At 34.8% G+C, this 14,211-nt stretch overlaps 1 protein-coding gene across 2 annotated transcripts; it reads right to left on the bottom strand.

Annotated features, from left to right (window-relative positions):
- Positions 1–2,534: 2,534 nt before the first annotated feature.
- On the bottom strand, positions 2,535–9,356 carry LOC120133099 (histone acetyltransferase GCN5-like). Of its 2 annotated transcripts, none has more exons than XM_039149749.1 (14): positions 8,745–9,356; positions 8,569–8,633; positions 8,318–8,398; positions 8,047–8,118; positions 7,501–7,669; positions 7,050–7,093; positions 6,594–6,693; positions 5,276–5,344; positions 4,727–4,781; positions 4,296–4,414; positions 3,758–3,851; positions 2,843–3,052; positions 2,680–2,776; positions 2,535–2,622 (listed from the first exon to the last, which is right to left on the bottom strand). In XM_039149749.1, the coding sequence occupies exons 1-14, from the start codon at positions 9,339–9,341 to the stop codon at positions 2,550–2,552; spliced, it is 1,845 nt and encodes a 614-aa protein (XP_039005680.1). In that variant the 5' UTR covers positions 9,342–9,356; the 3' UTR covers positions 2,535–2,549. The 2 variants fall into 2 exon arrangements, with proteins under 2 accessions (XP_039005680.1, XP_039005681.1); XM_039149750.1 differs by having other exon boundaries at positions 2,542–2,622; positions 2,911–3,052.
- Positions 9,357–14,211: the final 4,855 nt, after the last annotated feature.

The raw sequence follows: 14,211 nt of genomic DNA, 5'->3' as shown, positions 1-14,211 counted from the left end.
TCCACCAAGCCAAAATATCCAAACTTTCAAACTCTTCAAATGTCATTTTTGATAGAAAATCGCATGACATATAATTTCCCAACTCGCTACTTGGGGTGGTAGTACGTGATCGTTTGGATTGGGAATTTACAAGAGTGTTAAAAAGATTCAAATTTATGTTACTTGGACGTCTACTAGATGATTCCGCATTCATTCTCATTTGATCGTGTATTACACTACTTGATCCGTATTTATTTAAATAAATTGCAAACATGTCTCGAAAACATTTGTTAAAATAATTTATTTGGTTTTGGACAAAGTTGGGTTCATCATCGGTTAGATTAAAAGCAAACGCAATTTGTTCAATTAGTGTTTCAACCCCACCAACATTTAACGTTGGGTTTAAAGCGGCGGCACAAGTAAAAATGGGGGGAATCTCCTTAAAATATTTTAAAAGTTTTTCCTTCATTGCAAAGCCAATTTCTTGAAAAACTTCGGTTTCAAATTCAAAGTCATTTAGTCGGGTAGCCAACAAAAATATTTGATTAAGAACCAACGGGCTAGTAGGGTAATAAACACCGGATAAAAAAGTTGTTGCATTTTTAAAAACCTCAAGTAAATCGGTTATTTTGGCTATAGTTTCCCAACTCGAATCCGGATAAATGTCTGGGACATGACCCCTCTCGAAAAGCCGATCATGAAATGTTTGCAATGTTTCCCTTTGCCTTAAGGCAGTATGCATCATCATCCAAGTTGAGTTCCAACGAGTTGGACAATCCAAATTAGGACCCAAAGCTTTTTATTAACAGACTTACAAAATCGTTTATAATCATTTAGTCTTTTGTTGTTGTTACAAAGAATCGATTTTATCATTGTTTTAAATTCTAATCTAATTGGCTCAATAACCTCCAAACCGGCTTGCACGGATAAATTAATTATGTGTGCAACGCAACGGGTATGAAAAAACGCACCGTCTAAAATCGGTGAAAGTAATATTTTTAATCTTGGAATCGCGTTTGTATTATTCGATGCATTATCAAAAGATATAGAAAAAACTTTATTTTCTAATTTATAAAGACAAATTACCCGTTTTAAAAGTGTAAATAAATTAGCACCGGTATGCGGCTCACCGAATAATTCAAACGCGATTGTTCTTTTCATCATTTGCCAATTATCTTGATCTAACCAATGTGACGTAACGGCTAAAAAAGAATTTCCGGTATTATGAGGGGAACTCCAAACGTCACATGTAAGCGACACACCATAACGGTGTTCTTGGAATCCTAAAATCATTTTTCCCTCGCCGTACGCCACATTTTTATAGCATCTCTTCTAAGGGTAGTACGACTTACTTGAGTATAACGTGGTTGCATTAGTTGTTGAATTGTTGTCGTGAAATCTTCATCATCAAAGTGGTCGAACGGCAATGCTTTTGTAATCACGAACTTTGTAAACGCTTCTCGTAATTTTTCGTTGTCGTAAACAAAAACACCACCTTGCGGTGTAAGATTCGATTGACTAGGATCCGATCTTGAGCGAAGTGCCTTGCATGATTTTGTCAAATGGTTCTTCAACGTTGTGTTTCCTTCCGATGCAAGAAACTTTAGACAAAGTTTACAACGCGCCCTCCTCGAGCCATTTGACATCTCACATAAATCGTAGTGATCCCAAATATCTTTGTTTCGAGTGTGTTCGATCACTCTCACGACTTCAAGGTTTCCCACGACGGAAGATTCAGCAGTGTTACTCATGATGAATAAAAAATTACAAAACTAAGATTTGAGAGATGTTTAAGTGTTGTGTAATAAGATTTGAGAAAGTTGTAATCAACCAAATACATCCCCAACCTATTTATACATGTTTAGGGTGGTAAAATGGTAATTTTTTAAAGAAAAAACGGTCAAAAACGGTCACAAACGGCTATATTAACGGCTAGTTTTTTAAACCCAGACCGATTTTTTTTTTTCGGATAAAAACCGGTTTTTTAACCGGTTTTTTTCAAACCGATTTTTTATCCGGTAAAAAAACCGGTCTAGGTTTTTTTCTCCAAACCGGTTAAAATAACCGGTTTAAAAAAATCCAATCCGGTTAAAAAAAACCGGTTTTTCCCAAAACCGGTTTCGGATATTTTTTTCGGATATTCGGATATTCGGATTTTTTGTGCACCCCTAATGAGTACTAAAAACAACACCGCGGTAATTGGCAATGTTGCAAACCCAGACTTGCACAAAAGCGACATCTGATGCTAGGGGATGAACTTCTAAAATTTTTTAGGAGATGAAGCTATAAATTTCTAGGGAATAGAAACAAATTATCAGTAGAAAATACAAATAACATCTAAAATATAAGATAATTTAAAAAATTTAGGATAACTTCCCCGGTCCATCTCTGGTAATATCAAAGATCAATTGTTGGAATGATCACCGAGTCATACCATTATGAGCTCAATCTCAATTTGGGCAGGTTTGGAGTCATTGTTTTCCTAACCTACTCAACAAAGCCAAAATTAGCATATATAAATTAAGGAATTTAAATTATCATGAGCTATTATTATTCATTCATACATAACATTACAAGGGGAACATGTTGGAATTCCCCCAAAAAAACATTATAGATAAGCATATAAACACTAATGTTACATAAATTGTCCAAATGGGACAGTTGGAATATCTGAAATCCGATCTCCTGGGATCATGATAAGACCAGAGCATGTATATGCATTTGAGTCCCCCTTTACTGAATTTTAGTGTTAGATTGGAGACCTGATTGAACTTTGCTCTGGAAATGTGTTTCCAACCTGCAATCAACAACGGTAGACAAATAAATAAAGATAACCGATTAACATGAGGAAATGATATCATGCCCGTTGAACATTGATAATAATGATGAAAGCAGCAAACACACACACAAGCAACAAGGAAGTGATCATGCCTGGTTGCGCATTTATAGTAAATAGTATCGGGAGAATTATACGTGCGTGCATTAGCAAACATCCTCTTGGCATCAGCCACAAACATCTCAAGTGTTACATAGTATTGCTCCGAATCAACTCTTTTTGACATAGTCTTCAGATCTGCATTACACGGATATATAGTCCAGCATAACAATAACTGCTGCATGTAAAAGTTTTAACTCGGAGCCAGTGGCGGATCTAGAAATTAAAAAATGGGGGTCCAAAATTTTATTGCTCCATTCTAAAAATTTTGGGTATGCAATTTTTTGTTTCTATTTTCATTAACAAATTAAACCAGATTTAACACTTTTCTCGAAATAATGGGTGTGCAGTGGCTCCCCTAGGGAGCCACATACATCCACCCCTGCTCGGAGCATCTTTATAAACAGGAGCATAACATAGCATGAGATATAATTTGATGATAGTATTCTATACAATCTGAAGCTGTACTCAGCTTGGATGGTGGTTTATTATTGAATACAAAGGATTTGCATGACCCGTCGAGCTGTAAATATTCGTAATAGAAACTAGAAATTTCAGTCAGGTTATTAGACAAACCTTCATGGTACTTGATTCAATATTTCGATTCCCAAATAAACTATGAAAATTTAACGTCATTATTTCTCAAAGCAAAAAATGTATAACTAAATATCACGCAATGCTTTCATAGATTTATAGTTTTCCACTTAAGCGAGATTTGCCATTGCCTGCAGGCTGCAATCACTTGTAGTTGCTAAGAGAAAAATTCTAAACAACTTTCCCACTCAAACCTAAACCCATTTGACAGCTACACCATCTTATGATAGTTGTTTATATGAACCTTACCCATGGGATCTCTGATGATGTCATAATAATCAGGTACATCACGAGCATCAACTGGCTCTTTGAATGGCCAGGCATCGGCATGGTCGTGCATTGACTGCATGAACAACATCACTTTGATTAGAATCCAAGGAAAATTATGAAAGGGTTTGCTCATATAGACATCTGATTTCAACCAAACACTTGGAGAGAATCAAGTTAACATGTTGAATTGAGTAAATGCAAAATTAACACTTAGTTAACCAGCAATTAAGCCATTGCAAAGAATCCTTAAAGTTAGTGGAAAATAGCTTCCCCTGCGTCTTAGACATCGATCCATTGGGTCCCTATGGTGTGTTTGATTGCTAGAAGGGCACATGGATGCTTTTTATACAAGCCTCTTAACTACATTCATTTGCAACATAAGGAAACAGGATAATGATTATTAAGAGTTATACCCAAAATTCATGTGATAGGAAAATAAGCATCAATTAAACATAATTACAAGTGCAATAATGAAGATATATGCAGATGATGACCAATTAAAAGTTTAGAAAGTTGCCTTCAGAAGTGAGCGCATGAAACCAGTTAAGTGTTTCTGATTTGTGGTGTTGTCTGCAGACACAATTAAGGATCTAAATCGTGTATGACCCCATTGATCAGGAGTCCATCCGGCTTCCTCTGTTACCAAATTAATACAAATTTAGGATTTAGTTAGTTAAAACTTCCAGCGGGCTGGCAATCTTTGAATATGTATGAATATTCACAACAAAAACAAATAGGGGGAAATTGCAAATTGTTAGATAAAAGATAAACTCAAGATACCTTCCATATTGAAAATTAGAAGCTTATCTAAAAGGAACAAATATATATTCAGCCAAATTGTCAAGCCAGAAATATTGATGCATATAATTGCAATACAGTATTGATATAAAACATGGAAAAGAGAAACAAGTATCTGATATAATTGGCAACAACGGCCAAAGAACTTACTCAAACCAGGAATATCCTCAACTTTGACAACTCTTTTAGGAATACCAGCTTCTTTCTGAATCAAATGAATCTTTCATTACTGCTATGTTTGAAATAGTTGTGCTTAATTTGCAAAGGCTAAATCATAAAACTACAACAAAGGAAGCTACAGCAGGTAAAATAATTAGACCAAAAGTGAAGTGGGAAACGATTGTGCACTTCACCATACCCAAAATAAGACAACCAGTTTCACTTGCTGATTAGAACACAAAGAAAGATGAACAAATTCAGTGACAAGAATACAGAGTCCAGTAAACAGGAATGCCATTTAAGAATGAGCAACAATATGATGCAATACACGTACACAAAACAAAACAAAAACCTAGAACACTTAGAAAATACGTAACTTTTCAACAAAAATATGATGCCTTGATTAAAATTGAAGAACCAAAATAAAACATGAGAAACTCAATATTCTATTTGTGATACTGAATATGGCTCAAAGCCTAAAGACTCTTACAGAAAATGTAATCTACTAAAAGAATGCAAAGCGAATGAATCTACATGTACCTTCAGAAAATCAATTCCTGGATAAACAATTTGACAGTTCGAGAGCTCCCTAATCTTTTCATCAATTGCCTGATAATCCCAAATACGAAAGAACATGTTAATAGAAGATTGAAGAAATAGCCAGAATACACATACGAGTAGCGAGAAGGAAAAGATAGTCGAAAAAAAGAAAATTGATTAAAGGTTCTTGGTTTATAGCAGATTGGCTATTCAATTTCTTTACCCACCACTGAAACTGTATACGTTAAATTTTGATTACATATGTCCGCATTAGCTTTTGATCAAAGTCAATAGGTTAAGCAAGTTCTGAACAGATACTACCTTGTAATCACCCCAGAATATTAAAAAACAAGAGTCGATTGTTCAGTAATCCATTCACAATGAAATCAAAAAAGGTGCTATACTGGGACCTAATGTGCATCCAATGAACTACCGCAGGTCAAAATATGGAGAGTATAACACTTTGGATAGTAATCAGTGTTACACTTGAACCCAATAAGCATCCAATGAACCACTGCAGGTCAAATAAGAGGAGTACAACGCTTTTTATGGTAATCAGTGTTGCAGGCCTCTACAAAGTTCTTCCTGGTGAAGACAGCAGAGTATGCCATAGGAGACTTCAACCCTAAACGGTCCCACATCAGATAGGGAATCCGGTCTTATTTTATGGACCTTGAACCCAACTTTTCAGGTGAATTTTGAGAAGAAAATCATGGAATCCAATAGACAAATTGAATAAATACATCAGAACTCACAAGTCACAAGTTCAATTGGTCCTTATGCATCCAATGAACTTCCGCAGGTCAGATAAGGGGAGTACAACAACTTTGGATAGTAATCAGTGTTGCAGGACTCCACAAAATGGCTACCTGGTGAAGACAACAGGATATGACATAGGAGATATCAACCCTAAAAGTATCCCACATCAGATAGACAGTAGGAAATCCGGTCTTATTTTATGATAGATTTTGAACCCAACTTTTCAGGTGAGTTTTGAGACAACTTTGGATAGTAATCAGTGTTGCAGGACTCCACAAAATGGCTTCCCAGTGAAGACAACAGCATATGACATAGGAGATATCAACCCTATAAGCATCCCACTTCAGATAGACAGTAGGAAATCCGGTCTTATTTTATGATGGATTTTGAACCCAACTTTTCAGGTGAATTTTAAGAAGAAAATCATGAAACCCAATGGCCAAATTTAAACAATACCTCACAACCCACAAGTAGAATCGATCCTCACAGAGTTATGAGAACACCCACCCACCCCCAAAAGATAAAAAGGTTTCATTGATAGAGTGAATAATAGACTGACCTGCCGCTGACGATGAATCATGGTTGATAAATCGGTATATGGAAGCTTGGGGTCGATTTTACATTCCATGAGGACACCTCCATCATAGTCTTTAATATACCTAGAAAAGTGAAGAAAAGTTATTCACAACCTACAAAGATATCAAGGACATCGCTAACAAAGAATAGAGGAAAAAAACAGGTCCCATTAAAAGGTTAACACAAAACCCTGCCTAAAAGAAAAACAAAGTATTCCACAAAGGATAATGTCATTTTAGTTCTAGATACCCCATATTTCCATTTTTAAAAGAAAAGCATGCATCCTCAGCATTTCAACACTCAATATGGCATATAACAGGGAAAGGGTTTCTTTTACTCCTTGATTGCTTAGTAAAAACACAAAATAAGTGGCCCTTGAGCCCTAAGGATGGGGAGGGAAAAATAAAACCAAAGTGATATTCTAGCATGCTAACCATACCCTTGCCATCGATCCCTCTCCAAGTGAATCTCTTTGGTAAAGCCCTGCAAGTAGATAAAAATTGATAAGTCCCTTAAGACCACATTTATTGAATCAGATGATGCAAATTATTATACAAAAGAAGCGACTATAAGGAACCATAATTCTTTAGCTATATATCTTGCAGATCATTTGCACATAAGTGACTAAAAACCATAACCACCTTCGGCAAATTCATGTTTAATGCATTCAATTTAACTGAACTGGATTGGACCATCTTCTTGGAAGCGCCCTAAAAACTTTCCTTTTAAAAAATTACCAAATTTTCTTACAAAAAGAAGTCCGCCAAAGTCAATTATATGCTTCATAGACTTGGGGGTGGGGATGTTTTACTTCTATAAATTTATGATACATAAAGAATGTAAAACAATACAGCAGTGCAACCACACACTAAAATGTGTCTACATCAGACCTGTTTGACAAAATAACCAACAGCATTATTGTCAGCATATGTTAGAAAATGAGTTAGTCCATCAATGTCACGAGCGTGCTGTTTTAAATGATTCATCAGTCTGGTGCCATAACCTTTGTCTTGTTCATTTGCTGTGATTGCACAAAAAGCTATTTCCCCAAACTTTTGGCTGATATTTGCCACCAAAACAAGTATTAGTGAAGAGAACAAATGAAGCATTCACATCATAAAAAGAAAAATCTAAGGTTATCACAAAACACACAATAGTAAAGCCTCATAATAAATAAATAACAGATAATAAGATTTGTCCTGAAACTATTGAAAGAGATGAGCCACACTGTGATTATGCATGTTTCTCTTAAGAATCTCAAATTTTTGTATTACACTATGAAATAGCACTTAATAATAGGGAAGACACACTAAAACAAAGTTTAGCAAAGAACAGAGCCAAAAGAGGAAAATACACAGCATAAGGAGAAAAAAAATTGATTTGACTCACTATAACATAAGACCAGGAATGCAAATAATATGCAGGTAAAATATTACCTGACATATGGGCGATATGTGATGCCACCAACAACCTGATTCCGCCTGATAATCATCACAGACTTATGGCTTCTACAAAATCCAAGTTCATTACATTAAAGAAGTACAATATCCCGGCTAGAAACAGCAGGAGGATTAACAAAGATTATCAATGTCAACCACAGACGGATATGTGTAAGATGACTGAATGTTTGACCCAACAAAGAAATCCATGCAAAAAAGTGGTTTTCCACCTTGAAGTGTGTAGCTTCAAAAATTTCTATCCTGATACCTGTCCATAACAAGGCGAACAATGTACTCTTTAGGCATATTGGGTAGTTGTCTTCCAAATATATTCTTCAATCCAATCAACCTTAGAAACCAAAAACAAAAGCTGAATTTTCCATCACCAGTTCATGAAGGGAGTATGGTGAGTTACGAGATAACCATGGTCATCAATGGCTACTAATAACGAAATAAACTGTGCATAATCCAAGAAGAAAAAACGTGACATGAATGCTTAAGGCAATTAGAATTAGATACCAAACCATATGCTCATCAACACCATCGTTTGAATAGAAAACAAACTTGAGTCTTCCCGCTTCTTCCTGCAAAATGATTTTTTTTTAAATATTTTGTAATTCACAAGAGAAACAACCTATTAGAACGAAGACACATTCTTTTTAATCATTGCAACAAAAAAAAGTTGTAAACTTTACCTCTCTTTTCAAGTTCTCTTGTCTAGCACTATAAGCTCCACTAGTCTGCATATTCTCAGTAAATATCTTAACGTCTTCCTTCGTCGAAGTCCCAGCCATTGTGCTCCCAACTGCTGCGGTAGCTCCAGTGGGCCCAACTGACCCTGACCCTGGTGCTCCCCCGTCTTTTACTCCATCTGCATTTTCAATCTTAAACGTGGTATTTTCGTTCATGAAATTCGTGTTCCGAACCGAACCGGAGCCTCCACCTCCAGACCCTAGGCGAGAGAAAGTTCGGATGGAGGAATCATTGTTTTGGTCGAATAAGTCCTCATGGTTGTCCACGGCGACGTTCTCTGAGTCGTCAGCATCAGAATCAGAGTCAGCACCGCGTGCGGAGATGCTCTCGAGGTCGTCATTGGAGGTCAAAGCGCCGTCTCGAGTGTCGGCGGAGAAGGACGACGGAGGGAACGAGGAAGGAGGCGCGTGGTCTTCGGACGCAGCAGCAACGAGTTTACGCTTGTGGAGGGAGGAAGTAGCAGAGGCGGAGGCAGAGTGAGACGGGGAGGAAGTCTGGGAGCCGCGAGAGCGGTTCGGTGCGGTTAAATGGGAGTCCATCTCCCGCAAACTCGGATTTGAGTCAACTCGATGCCGATTATGATTCTTTTCACTTCATATATTGTCGGTGACTGTAGTGTAGAGTTTTGTAAAGCAGCTCCAAACTTGCCGGATCGACGTCTGCACTGTTCGGCGGCGTCGATTCTCCCTTTTTTGGGTTTGTAATTCGTAATTAGCCCAAAACGTTGGGTCAATATTTATATATCTACATTCTATGTTTGGACCCATCCCTTCCATTATTAATGATATTGTAGCCCTAAAACATGGATTTGGCCCTTTAAAATTAGGTTAAATTATAAATTTGGTAACTGAACTTTACTCTATATACTATTTCACTTGTTATACTTGAAATCTTTTCAATTTTCTTATTGAAATTAATACATTATATTTTTTTGTCACTCGTTTTCTCACTAACGGTATTATAAATGAGCTTTTATATAGATGCAAAATAATGTTATTTTGATAAAAAAAATTGTTTTATTAAAACATTGTCGTTTTGATGCCGATAATTATTTAACGACAGAGTGATAAAAAAATCTCAATATATTAAGTTTAGTGTGAAAATTAAAAACTTTTAAAGTTAAATGTGCAAAATAGGATAGAGAGTAAGTTTAGTGATGAAATTTGTAACTTACCCTTAAAATTATAGGTAAATTACAAATTTACTCACTGAACTTTACTATCTCTACTATTTCACTCTTTCTACTTTTAGTGTTTTCAATTTAATCAATGAACTTTATACATAAGATTTTTTTTGTCACTCTACCGTTAAATAATTAACAGTCTTATTACCTAGCAACTTATACCAAAACGATGTAATTTTGGATCTCTAAAAAAAATTAAATCAAAACGATGTCGTTTTGGTTTAAATGAAAAATTATATTTTTTTCTTTGTTTCTTCTTCCTTCTTCACCTCCCTTTTTTCTCCATTTTCTGTCTTCAACTTGAACGAACCAAAGCACGCTTCAAGCTCCACTCTTTTCTTTATTGGGCTATTCATTTCTAATGATGAGAGACTATTTGAGGATTATTATTTTATTCTTTGTTCTCAGTTCCGAGGCTTTAATAGTTTTAGGGTTACCTTGTAAAATCGTTTTGTTAACCTTTGGTAGATGCAAGCAACAGTGTCAAAGTGTTTAGACAGACGACGCCTCCACCCGAAAACCATGGTTCAACTATCCTTTTATCGCAACGGTAAGCTCTTTCTCCACTCTCTTTCTTTAGCAAATTTTTTTTCTTAAAAAAAAAACTTTGATCTGCTTTGAGTATTTGTCATAATCGTCTTTTCCGGACACAATGCCGCCACGGAACATTTTCAACACTACACTATCTTGTATACTCGTACTATTAGCCGTTGAAGTTGTGTTGTCATGGATATAAATATCACCGTTTTGGAGAACTCTTCGCACGATCAGGACGAGATCCAACAACACCTCCAGGTGCCAAGGTTGGCGAGCAGCAAATGGGTAGTGGATAATGAAAATAAAAACGATGGACATATAGTTTTCATCAACATCAAATCATAAGAGAAACTTCAAAGTCCAAAAAACCCAAAATAAGATATTCAACACAAGCTAGCCAGCTAGGTTGCAAAGTTGCAAATTATTAGGATGCGATATGATTATCAAACTCAACATATTATCGAACCACCCAAACCACACTTAATAGTACATATAGGCATCTCTCTTTGTCTCTCTAAATGCCAGAGGAATGTAAGTAGGGCGTGAAGCAGCGGCACTAGTTCCAGTTTCTCTCTTGCCTTTTGTCTTTTTGGGTTCCACCTTAGGCAGCAAAGTTGCCGATGAGTACCATCTCGGGTGGACCGGAACCCTATGACCCTCCGGTTGATGACTTCTCTTCCTTTTCTCCTCCATTTCATTGTACCACCTATTTTGAAATGTTGCCAATATTATATTATGTTATATAAACTATTATAGTAATGTATGTAATGTATGAAAGATGATGTATGATTTTCTGGTAGGAGACGAACTCGGGATATTTGGCTTTCAGATACTCGTCAACCATCGGTGGAGGAGCTATAATTTGTTTTAATCTTTCATAATCCACTTCCTCGGATACACTATTGTCGTAGTTTATCTGCAACGACAAAATTGAAGATATGTGTACTACACTACTGTAGAATAATAGTGTATGAAATTTTTCATGTTTTCAGATTAAAAAAATGAAAATTTCAAACCTTGAAGAGTTTGGTTTCACAGCAGTAACTCACAACCTTACCCATACATCCTTTGTTATCATATTCTTTATTTACCAAAGCTCCCATCCAATTTTCAGGTTTCACAATCGTCGGTTTAATCACAGGGAAGGGTAACATTCCACTTGATTTTGGTTCAGAGTTTGTAGCATCATCCAGTAAGCTGCTCTTCACTTGGTTTGATGCTGCATTATAAAAATTGAAAATCTCATGAATTACCAAGGAATGTATATGACCATTGATACCTTATATGAACAAGAGTTCTGAATTAAGTCATATACACTATTCAATCATTATTTTGTCTGATTCAAAACTTGGCAAAAAAACTATAAACATTTAAATAATTGTTGATCTAATTCATTCACGCACAAAATCTAATAGTATATGTCATACGTCATGTATCTTTTATTCGTTAAATTAATTATATATCACGTGTCAAACTAACAATTAATCAAATAGAAATTTGACAAAAAAAAGGTATTGATGTATAAATAGATATCGATCAAATCAGTATAAAGTATAAGTTTGAAATAAAATCAAATCAAAACATAATTCAACATACAAAAATTTACTTTCAGACTATCTAGAAACACGGATACAGTAAATTATCAGTTCAATATAAGATTTCTATATGCAATATTTTAATATCACTAAAAGTAAATCTTCAATTTACACATTAAATTATGAAGAGAGAGTGAAAGAAAATTCATAAAAGAACAATGAAGTGAACCATTTAGAATGCTTTGTGGCATCAAGATCTTACCTGTAAGGCTGCTTTTGGCATTCACAACTTCACTCATTTTCAGATGAAAACTTCCTAAGAATTGGATCTATAAATCAAATCAAAGGATTATCAAGAAATTAGTGATGAACAATAAATATATTGTATTTATTTTAAATATATATATATATATATATACAAGGCAATCAAAATATTGATAATTATGAAATAATTTTTATTTGGTAAAATGACACTGAAAAATTAATAATTGGCCAAATTTAATGAGTGCTCTGTTACAAACGACACATGCATTTGAGATTCTTTGCTGGAGTGTGCAAAAGGCATTAAATGTACAGGTGAGACTTATAGGGCAGTTTTTTTAACCTTGGGGATGCGAGCCCCACCTACTTGCACTGAAGCTTTTAGTTTCACATGATGAATGTGTGGTTGGTAAAACTTAAAGTTTTACATATGGCTTATTACAGTAAAAGAAATTTTACTTTAAATTCAGTGACTAAAATAGAAAAGATGTAAGAAATGATTCTCATGTTACCAAAATAGGACAAATGTTTTATGTTCTCTAAATGTACATTTGAAATGCCATCCCATTTTGGTTTTGCTTAAAATGCAAAGTTAAAAAGGCATAATTGATTGAAAATATGACTTTTTGATAATCAAATTGAATAATTTGTAAATATTGTATCCAGCTTGAAATTCTTGGAAAATTGATAATCCTTTCGTAAAATCTGGGAGGTACATGGATTTGGGGGTGTAATTTACCCATTTTCATTGTAAATATGAAAAATGGCAAAAATATCACTTTGTCAAGTTAAGGGCTCGAGAACTCACGCCCTCCACCTCATCAAACAACTGTTTCGCCATCTGGGCTAGGAACCATATGTGCTAAAATATTGAACCTAAGTTTGAGGTTTATAAACCTCTCTTTTTTCCCCATCACGTGGAGATTACATCCCTCCCATCTGTTGTGCCTTTTTTGAACTTTCTTTATCTCTCTGTTTAACCTCATCTAAGTACTGCACCAATCGATTAACGTCATCGTGAATCTCACTGCCACCATCATTATACTCTTTGTCGGCCCGATAAAAATCATATCTGCAATATCTTAAATGATATAATCTTAAAAAAATATAACATCTTAACTTCTAACATTTTGTTCTTAATCAAATCCAATCGGAAACCAAACTCTTCTTTAAATATGTTAATATATTGTTTTATTATCTTTTGTATCAAGCTTGGAACGTATACTCTTAAGAATATGAATAAAAGCTCGACAATCGAACACCTTAAAGTGTTTATATGAAATCATCTTATCTATCTATATTTACTTCATAATATCTTCATCCACATCACTAGAAGGAGAATGATTGATGATAATGAGATAGCATTACTGATTCCCCTAAAAAAAGTGATTTAGACAATTTAGAATTGTAATGCATGATTTAAACTCTTCTTTTAATGACTCGGTTCATTCTTGGAGCCATAATATTTAATTATAATTATGGTGTTTTAGGTGAAGTCTTTTCGATCTTAATGTCATAAGATTTGTAATATATTATTCTTAATGTCTTAAATATTCGATCTTTTGTTTTTAATAAGAATACTCAAACTTTTCTTGAATGATTATCAATCAAATCAACAAAATATAAAGCATCACTTACTCACGTTTTAGTCATTGAACAAATATTTGTATGTACTAAATCAATAATGGGAAGTTCTACCGTACTACAACCTTAATATACGGTTAAGGAAAGATGTTATCGGTTTTGTTATTATTTTTTTAACAAAAAGGGTAAAAAATTACCTAAAACATTATTATTTCTACTTTTTTTATTATTGGACGCTTTACCAAGCTTGATAATATATCTGGTAAAGCGCTACCTAAAACATTATTTTTCTACCTGATATATTACCAA

Source organism: Hibiscus syriacus, unplaced genomic scaffold (genome assembly GCF_006381635.1).
Source record: "Hibiscus syriacus cultivar Baekdansim isolate YM2019G1 unplaced genomic scaffold, ASM638163v2 tig00110577_pilon, whole genome shotgun sequence".
NCBI classification, from domain to species: Eukaryota; Viridiplantae; Streptophyta; class Magnoliopsida; order Malvales; family Malvaceae; genus Hibiscus; species Hibiscus syriacus.
Note: the sequence above shows the minus strand (reverse complement) of the source record. Positions and strands in the feature narration are given on the sequence as shown.

Coding starts and splice junctions, on each gene's coding strand:
- LOC120133099 (XM_039149749.1), bottom strand. CDS start 9,341: ATGGACTCCCATTTAACCGCACCGAACCGCTCTCGCGGCTCCCAGACT. Junction 4,415..4,726: donor TGAGGATATTCCTGGTTTGA/GTAAGTTCTTTG, acceptor ATTTGGTAACAG/AGGAAGCCGGATGGACTCCT. Junction 3,852..4,295: donor TCATGCGCTCACTTCTGAAG/GCAACTTTCTAA, acceptor TTGTTCATGCAG/TCAATGCACGACCATGCCGA.